Genomic DNA, 9668 nt, shown 5'->3' on the forward strand with positions numbered 1-9668 from the left:
TTCCCCCCCCTTAATTAATCCAATACCTAACGTCGAATTATGTCCATGTGACAAAAAGACCTGAAGGGAGCAATTCAGGCACAGCGCTACATACTCGGGTAACTCATAATTTGCAACTATTTTACCAGTTATGGGATAGTACCTGGCTACATACAAATAGGCTTGGTAGAACTAACTTTTATTGCTATACAAGGTTAATAGTTATTCAAATAGATCCAAGGGACGACGGTATCTATCTCTGCTACCCGCGGGTCGTTTCTCTTTGATTGCAAGAGGAACTTATTCGAGGATCAGTGATCTTTACTTTGCAACCAACCTCACAATGCTTGCTCACCAAGTCTCAAAAATAAACCTTTTATTACTTCGCCACGTACGCACTAGCTTGATGCATGGTCTGCCATACACCAATTTTATCGTCTGAAAAAGTTTTCCGACCGATATTTGACCGCCGCGGTCTTGCGAATTCAGTGAGGAACATGATATGCTGTAGACTGTGTGATGAAATGTTTTCTATGCGGAACGATGGAACCTATTCCGTAAGAAAGAACACATACCAACCACGTGAATCATATTGTACATTTTCCCAATTTTTACAAATTTCGGCCCCACATGTCGGATTTATCTTTAGCCTTTAGATTTTTGCTTTCTTCTCCAAGGTGTAGTTTGGCTGTGCTTCATTCTCGTTTCAATTTTCTTTCTTTGAGCAGGATGAAAGAGTGCTTATAAGAATTACAGCCTCAGCACAGTGATTGTAAAAGTTATTCTTTTGCCAAAAGGGACTTGCACAATGTATTTTGCCGTTTTATATCGCTCCTTTGCTTCTTCTGCTAGAATCTCCACGTCTTTGCGAAAGCCAAATCTGGACAAAACAAAGCATCAGGCTTCTATTGATGCGCTTTGCTGCGTCATAATGGAATTATGGACAACTTAATTGGTCTAGTCTGGAATCAAACACCGCACCAAAACTTTAACCGGTTCTAGTATAGCCAAGTGCTCGCACTGCCTAACCAGGGATATATGTGGTAAAGCATACTCACTACGTCCGTTCAGAAGTCAGTGTTTACGAACTTTCTTATGCTTTAGCTCAAAAATAGTTGCTATTAAAATAAATTTGTCTATATTGAGGGATGCGGTGCGGCATATGCCAGTTCAACTTCAATCATGTTAGGAACACACTATTAACCTAGATACTGTAGGTACGCGTCTCCTAGAGGTGTCCCACGAGCGCATTTCTTAGCCGGTAAGCGCATAATTTCCGCTTTCGGCTCGTAAGTCTGACAGTATTCTCATCCCGTTCATACTGACATTATCAGTTACCAATAATATTCTTGAGCGTGTCTAGTTGTCCCTAAACTTCAACATTTTATGTTCTATCTTTAAAAAGGATGCAGTCCATTTACAACTTGGTCGAGGGGATTGACAACAACTGCTACAAAGTGCAACGAGGTTGCCATGCACTTTCCAAAGCAGAATTACTGACGCAATGAGTCCACGTCTAAAATGGCATCGAGTTCTATGCACAAAAACTTAAATCACAGCGTTATGTGTTGAATGAAATCGTCGCATGCTGTGCAAAAACGAACATCAGAGAAATGTAGCTGCCTGAGTATTTGCTGTCTGCAAGTCTCGAATCTTTAATCTGTTTCAAATTGTGTGATACATTAATTGTGTACTGTTAAAAGACTAAGAATTACCTGCATGTTGAATCGTTTTATCAAGCATGGAAAAATTTAGATTCATCTTGCAAGCCTCTGACATGCTTTCTCTCCGACAAATAAAAGATAAATGGCATTTATCTTGACGAGGAATCCGAGGTTCGGTTCCGAATCAATCTGATCGATTGATGTGTTCAAGGATATCAAAATGATTTATCGGACGATACGTGGTACACAGTGAATGCCCCTGCGCAAAGAATTGGGCTTTTTTAAAAAGGCAAACAATGAAGACTAAATCGTTACAACTTTAAGCTTTTTCTATGTCCAAAGCGTAGAGCAAGAGAAGTCCCTAAAATGCGATTTCGAGAACCTGTCTTATGAACAACCACCAGTCCATAATGATTGAGTTTCTCCACATGTGGTCCTGCCAAAGCCAAATTGTAATCTCGGATAAGAAGTTTAGGTTTTCTGGTTCTTACGAGATACGATTCTTGTAGATAAAGTGACCAATCGGTCTGGTGATAAAAAGATGCTACACTGATATTCTTAGCCAAAAAGCAAACTGATATGGTCACATACGTTTGGAGTGGCGTTGAGAGTAATATATTTTAAATTGACAAGCGGCTGTCGAGCAACCACAATGCGCATTGTGCTCGTCCTCCTCCCAACTCTCATGAGTCTGCTATCTCTGACGCTCAATTGACCCTTTAGCACGAAGAAATTGATTCTGACACGGTACTTGTCGTAGAGCACAACAATGAAATTCAAATGGTCGTAACCAATGACGACGAGCGCAATACGGAAAAAGAATGTAGTGTACTCGAGACTGAAATCATTGCGCAAAAATTGGGAAGGGAATCATCAAGCCACCTGATGCCAAAGATGACAAGAAGGGATTCTTATATCTGTCCTTTAAGGCATCATGGTCCTTACTTTATGGGTGGGTAGCCCACGTAAACTTTGAGACGGTAAAGAAATTTAATGTCATGGAATGAATGGATATGATAAAGCGATCGTTCAAAGTTTTACCCCAAACTTTGTGAATATCATGATTGAGTATAAAACGATACAGGGCATGGGTGATCTGCCGACATCGTCAGTTGTCGCTGAGTTCTCTGATCGGTACCGCGACCTGTTGGGGATCACAGGAAATACCGATACACCTGCCTCGTTGAATGAAATTTAGACAAGAATTGTGACTCGCCATACTCTCGAAGCGATTTGAATAACTAGCTACGGACTGCAAATGAATAAAGGCGCTGAAGTCAAGGAAATGATGTCTTTCGATGTGCGTCCAATCCTGTACAAGAAAGCTCTGCTAGATTTAGATATATTGGATGAAACGAAGACTTACACTTTGGAGGAGTGGAACAAGATTCCCAAGCTAAAACTTTTCTCGAATATCTTGAATTAACGAATTACATGCCTGTCACCCCAGAAGCTACTGCGGAAAAGGCATCGGAAGTTGCTGGGGCAGCAGTGTGAACGCCGCTGCAGTAGGAGTAAGATATCATCACTGAACTCTTCAATCAATATGATAGTGCTTTCTCATACATGATGTCTAACTGAAGGGTCTCTCTTGTGTTATTTGCTCGACTAGCTTTGATGCCCGAAAAAATTGTCATATTCTGAAGTTACAGCGCAATTTCTAAAGTTGTGGATTTCAGCGCTATATTCCGTGTTAAATATATTAGTATCACAGCGACGACATACATTCAATGCACAGTTGTCTTGCTGATAGAACGTAAAGCAATCCCTGGTGATATCGTCTTTCATTCATTTAAAGTATTCATTTTCTCATGCTTCATAACACTTATAGTCACTTTAAGCGTAAGTAGAGTGTAGATAATTCAATCGTTAGAATTTGAAGTAGTTTGTTGCACCAGGTATCGACATGGTCCAGCCTATATATAATGTCCCCAAAGTTTAGGTCGTTTTGAGACTTGTGTTCTGAAATGTACAGGCAATATGGTGTGGTGTGTTTCTCTTCAAGAATAAAATTTGGATATTTGTGTCGTGACAGGGTGCGTACCACATTATGGTGTACGCCTACATGGTACCTGTCTTCTCAGAAGAGCAATACTAAAATACTGATAAAGGTAATAATTCAAATTTCTTCGTTAAACAGAGGTTGTGGATACAAGTCAAGTTTATCGCGAAGGTGTTAGGGATTAGAGGTAGTAAGCATACTACCTCTATTCAAAATAAGTGTTGTACATACTAAGTTTCTCCAAGCTGGTTGTTTATTGTACTCTTTGAGAGGGTTATGATAGGATATAATTTGAAGGACGGAGCGCTAAACCTGATTGAGCTTTTGATTCCAGACGAGTCCAATAGATCACCAATCATTTCAATCTGACACCTTTATGGTGCAATAACGAAAGCCTCTTGTTGACCCGTTGTAATGAAAGTTTATATCTCCTAATGGCGTAAAAGTGTCCGTTTCTATTACTTAAAACTAACTTTGTTTTATATAAATGTCACTCTTGAGATTAATTTAAAGCAGAGAATTTATGACTTGTTTCAACTATATGTAGTCCCTACGAACTCCTACTTTAAGAGCAGACCCGTGCTTTCTCTGTGCAAGGTGCACAGTGCAAATGGAGTTAATACGATACCATCGACTATACGCCCTGCGATGTATGTCCCCGGGACAAATTCAAGGGCCGGCAACAGGAATCGCATCGCATGGAGGTGCTCATCGCTAAATGAGCTAGACCTATAGGAACGCGTCATCTACGTGTGAATAATTGCGGAGATGGTACCAACCGTGAGACCGCTAATGTTAAGGGGTCAAGCATCTTGAAAGTTGAAATGAAATCACTTCGGTCACGCTTTAGACAGAGCATCAGCAATTTGGTCCAGCACATCCTAGCAAGGAGGCCACACGAGCAGAATTTCAGCGGTAGAGATATCCTACACCTGGTAGGTGCTGAAGTGACAAATGTCGCAGGTGTACCATACCACGATTATCTCGTCAAACCAAATATAAAACTGTCCACCCGTTTCGAGGGGCGAGACCCAGCGAACTGTGTCGTGAATCAAGGGCTGTTTTTTTCGCGATGGCGAAGGGTCCTCGCTCGTAAGCAATCATATTTATTATCTTTATGGAAAGTCGCCGGACGATTATCTACGTTTAACGGAAGCGGAGCGCGTCTCATCAAATGCGCAGCACAATTTCGGTAATCAGGGGCCGGTTCAGGCATGACGGGTGGTCTACGAGTGCTGCAGGTGTTATGAACCCCTTGAAATCTAACCAATAGATCGTGACCACTTCGCTGCCGAGCACCTTCCCAGTACTCGCAGATGCTACATCTGCGGCAATATCAAACTTATGTTGCCCTGCTTATATTCATCTCGTCTGGTCGCTCCCACACATTTTTGATAGACCCTTTGCGGTAAAAAGCCAAGTCTTAGTAGATGTATCTTGGTAACCTGGGACACATTCGGAATTAATTGTACATCTTGCAGGCGAGATCTATGGACAAAAAAATGTTTAAAAGATACACAAATCACAGCTCGGAAATTCTACCTATAAAAATTGCCGTCCCAAAACTTTATAATACTGCGGAAAGTCTTGACGGATTGATCAATTATGTACGATGGATGATTGTAGAGAACAGTAAAGGTTCCAAGATGCCGAATACGGATATGATATCCGTGCGTTGTATATCGAGCACTGCCAAAATTGTTTTTGACTTTCCTATAAAAATTGAGGGTTTGAGTGGCGTGGATGCTATCGTGCTCTAGTTGTCAATCTGGGATGCGATCATATGATAGATATGGCGCGCCTGGAACGATATGCAAACTTTCGTTATTGGCGATTCATCAATCCAAGGCTGTTAGAAAGCGAAAATCGTTTGATTTTGCAATAGCATCTGTGCGGGGCAAGGGTTGCTCAAATTAATTTGCTATGACATTGCTTGGTGGCTTGAGCTACGCTCGGAAGGCAACTAAAATTGGTCACAAAAAGTGATAGTAGCCTATAGTACGAAGTCATACGGCATCCTAACCATGGGCAAGATTTAGCGGTAGTATGTCGCCATCTTCATAGGCGTTGAACATATAAGAGCGACCGTGTGTCGTGGTTTCCGGCATGTGATACGTTGAGATGATTCAAAGCGGCTCGTGTCGCCATCTCCTGAACAAGATCCGGCAAAGATGGCCGACCGTAAGTCACCAGTGAAAATCTCAGGCATGAGGTATTAAGCGATATTCCCTTTGTCTCGATATAACGATACTACTGAGTCAATGTTACAATGTGTTGCGCCCACCGCGCGGAGCAGTTTGAGCCCCAGGGTTTGTGGCGAAATAGGGTTCTGGATCTTGAATGTATTCACAGAGGAAGTCTGATTGGGCGTTATTCCTCCCTCACTACATTTGGCGGCAGCTCTTGTTGATCTTGAAGAATTATCTTTAAAAACTGCAAGACAACGAAATGACCACGATTAGTACCGAGGCGAACTGTGCCTATTATCTGTCTTAGATGTGTTCATCATTGAGAATTATCACGGTGGCTTAGCGCGAGGAGTGGAACAACTTTCTTAAGGATCCAGCGGAGTGCTCTAACCCGTTGACTAAGTAATATCACGGTGTGGTCACGACATACCTACCTTGCCCTTGTATCAAGAAGTACATACTGAAATTGGCCTGGATCCACGGACCAAGTATTTTGTCACACTACAATATGGCTCCAACCAATTGCCAATTTGACGTTATAGGCTATTTTGAGCAACGCACTAAAGCAAATTGATGAGAAAATTCCACTTGGCGCCAATTTTCTAACTAACGGCAAGTAGCAGAACATGGATAATTAAATATTTGAAGTTTACCCATCATTCAGGCACCGACGTCAATTCCTATAACGGGTCTGCTACGGACGGTCTTTTCAACCGTCACTCGTATGCTTTAGTAGAAATTAGGTAGCGGTAGCAAGAGACACCGACCGCAGGCTGATCTTGTAGGCGTAGAATCTCAAATCTCGAAAGCTAACGTTGTAAGAATATCTATTCTGTATACTAGGCAATAAAAATGCCCGTGTAGGACGTGCAGACTTAGAATCCTTTTACTAGGATGTTCAACTCATCTTGTTCAGTGAGTAGAGTCGGCCTAGTAAATCTCACGTGACTAGATCCTATGGGATTTGAGATTATGGCGGCGTGTCAAATCTCTTCGCGAGGCCCAATGTGCGCTCGATGCGATCATGATTTGTATTATAGACACTGGCGAGATCACACAAAGAATTTGGACATAATCAGCGGTTTAGATTCAAATGTATACCTATAGCAGACGGTAAAACAGTTACTGTCTTGCGTGAGGGTTCTTTGTCTATGGTAGTAAAGTCCGTATCGGGTGGCTCAAAAGATTGCAATAATGTTTGAATAAGTTGGATGTTTCTCATCCCCACAGAACGGTTAAGAGTATAAACCACCCCAATTTAAACGGGCATTAGAACTGTCTTGATGACTGTAGACACTACTTTCTAGGCAGATCATACCGTTTGATAGAAAAAAATGTCTGTAAAAAAACTCTTTTGGCGCTGCTTTCTCAGTGCTGCTTAAGCATATTCAAGGTTTCATCTAAGAAGTCGTACACTTAACGCATGAGGCTCAAACGCTTCGAAATAACATCCGGATTCTACTTATAAAAGGAATCTAGGCTGACATCAGCTGGCTAACCAGATCCTAACAAGACCAAAACAAATCCGTCGAGATGTTAAATGGATACGAACATGATTTAATTTACATGTTGAGAATATTCTAGGCTGGGAAAAGTAGTGTTCGGCATTAATCAGCGCATATCTAATCGATGAAAGTAGGCTGCTCCAGCATCTGGTAAATGCGTCTGGGATATCCGCCACTGCGCGGCTACGGCACTTCATGAGGTTATCGGTTTGCGCATTGGACGCTATAAATGTGCGCATTCTGGTGGTAAATACTTAAATCAAAGTTTGTCAGAGCTTGGAGAAAAGAGCGAGTATCGATTCGAGAAAAGCAATGCAAACCGAGTTAGGTGCAGCTCACGGGTGACAAACTAAACGTTGTCGCAAGCTGTGCGTTGGAGTATCAAACACTACCCGCTGTGTATGAAAGTCGTGCTCGTGCAGAAGAGCAGCGGAATGAAGCAACCAGTTGATCCTCGGGACCGCTCGATAGCAAGTCTCCAACTTGGAAGGATTCTCAAGTCAGGATCCAGCGAAGCTATGCCGAAAAGCTTAATGTTTTCGTGTCAAGGAAGGAGCCTTTCTTGTAGGTTCACTTAGCTATGTGATGATGTGTACGGGAGAGGAATTTAGTTTCAAATATTTTACGGCAACAAAAACTGTGAATTGTGAGGAGTGGAGTCAAACTCCAAGCGCAGTGGTCCCTCACAGAGAAATCACTATTGTGCAATACCAAAAAAGTGAAACCAAGTCTAGCTCACATATGTGCAAAAACGTACGTTCTATACTATTGTTTCACCTACAACAATCAAATGAAATTCAGAGGCACAAAATTCTGCTCCTATGAAGATGATGGGATTTCGTTGTGGAAAATATATGTGCTGTTAGCCTCACATCAAGCAATAGAGATTGTTCCATAACTAATTATCTTCAACGTTTATACTTGATACAACATTAAACAGGATTAATTCTAAATCTTTGCCACTCTTGACAAAGAAAGCATACTGAGTGATCAATCACATTTAAGGCTATCGATTTTTAGCTTCCGAGTGTAGCAAACAACCCAAATCTTGGTGCGTTACATACACAAACCCTATAGTACACAGATCCCTTATTGCATAGTGTACTTTAATCTTATTGCACTGAATACTTATTAGACCTTCTTTTGAAAACAACATATAATGTGAATACAGTGAATGCTAGTCTATCTGATTATCAGGTTTAGCAATGAATCTATACGTTATGTGTGACGTGAGGCTAGCAGCCTTTGTCTCAAAATGACCTTCCCTTTGCGGTCTGCCGTTGTCCTTATCAGCACCAGTATTTTGTAAATTCGAAGAACGTTGTCTGTAAAAAGCTTGATCGAATTTTCACGCATGGGTAAGCGGGCCGCTGGCTGCAGCGAGGTGAACTATTCTGCCCAGTAATCTACAAAGGCCACAATACCAGTATTTCTATAAGCGCCTCTGAAACGCTGAAACTAAATTCATGCCGATGACTCTGTTGAGACCAATAGACTTGCTTAAGGTGCCGAAGCATGCATTGACGCTTTATAACTATCCACACAAGTTGATTTTCAGTACATCTTGTGTCATCTATGCATAGCGCTCAATGAGCATACGTCTTGCTGCTGCCTAGATGTCGTTCTAAAAGAGTAACCTGTACTCATAAATATATTGGAGTCCCGTATTGTGGTACAATTCGCACATTGTGTGTGAATGCGCTTGCAAAAGATATCTGAGCTTAAATAGCCTTGCACCACGATACAATTCAGTAATGATGTCTGATGCATGCTTCGTTTGGGTGAGATTAGCGATGCTGACGTCATCTTTGTGTAGTGACAAATCAGATAATTCAGATGACGCGGAGGCACGTTTGTCTCGATATAGAGTCGACCAGGCATGTAACTTACTTCAAACAAAAACCGAAAAACGAAATTTCGTATTGTTCTATTTAGAAAGATGCGTCGACTACGTCGTGTAATGAAGCATGATCCGTATATATCACAAATGACTTCGGCCCACCAGGTTTACATTGAACGTGGCAAGGGTAGATCGTAAATAGCTCTTAATCATGGACTGGGTACCTTGTCTCTCTCGTTTAAAGAAAGAAGTAAACCACACTGACGAATTCTTGTCCAATCGCGTCAGTAAAGTGTCATTGACAATGGCTGAAGTAGTACAGACGACTTGAAATATCAGATCTAATTTTAAATCAGCAGAAAAGCACATAGAAGTTTATAATGGTAGCTAGAAAGAATAATAACTGCGCTTGATCTTAACGGTGCAAAATAGAAAGTGATTGTATTGGTTAAATTTCCTGCTGTCCACTGCTAACCTACCAGCTGTTTT

The 9668-nt window shown here is 41.5% G+C and overlaps 3 protein-coding genes across 3 annotated transcripts; 2 read left to right on the forward strand and 1 right to left on the reverse strand.

The window, feature by feature from the left end:
- Positions 1-510: 510 nt before the first annotated feature.
- On the reverse strand, positions 511-4456 carry PHALS_08053 (uncharacterized protein; the record flags this gene model as incomplete). Its single annotated transcript, XM_024721625.1, has 6 exons — positions 511-529; positions 610-672; positions 734-859; positions 928-941; positions 4269-4374; positions 4425-4456. The coding sequence occupies 6 exons, from the start codon at positions 4454-4456 to the stop codon at positions 511-513; spliced, it is 360 nt and encodes a 119-aa protein (XP_024586705.1).
- A 679-nt stretch (positions 4457-5135) lies between these two features.
- PHALS_08054 (uncharacterized protein) lies at positions 5136-5405 on the forward strand (the record flags this gene model as incomplete). The annotated part of the gene is made up of 2 exons (XM_024721626.1): positions 5136-5315; positions 5373-5405. The coding sequence occupies 2 exons, from the start codon at positions 5136-5138 to the stop codon at positions 5403-5405; spliced, it is 213 nt and encodes a 70-aa protein (XP_024586706.1).
- A 2129-nt stretch (positions 5406-7534) lies between these two features.
- On the forward strand, positions 7535-7790 carry PHALS_08055 (uncharacterized protein; the record flags this gene model as incomplete). The annotated part of the gene is made up of 2 exons (XM_024721627.1): positions 7535-7585; positions 7668-7790. The coding sequence occupies 2 exons, from the start codon at positions 7535-7537 to the stop codon at positions 7788-7790; spliced, it is 174 nt and encodes a 57-aa protein (XP_024586707.1).
- Positions 7791-9668: the final 1878 nt, after the last annotated feature.

This window comes from Plasmopara halstedii (assembly GCF_900000015.1).
Source record: "Plasmopara halstedii genome assembly, contig: Scaffold_3120, whole genome shotgun sequence".
Taxonomy (NCBI): domain Eukaryota; phylum Oomycota; class Peronosporomycetes; order Peronosporales; family Peronosporaceae; genus Plasmopara; species Plasmopara halstedii.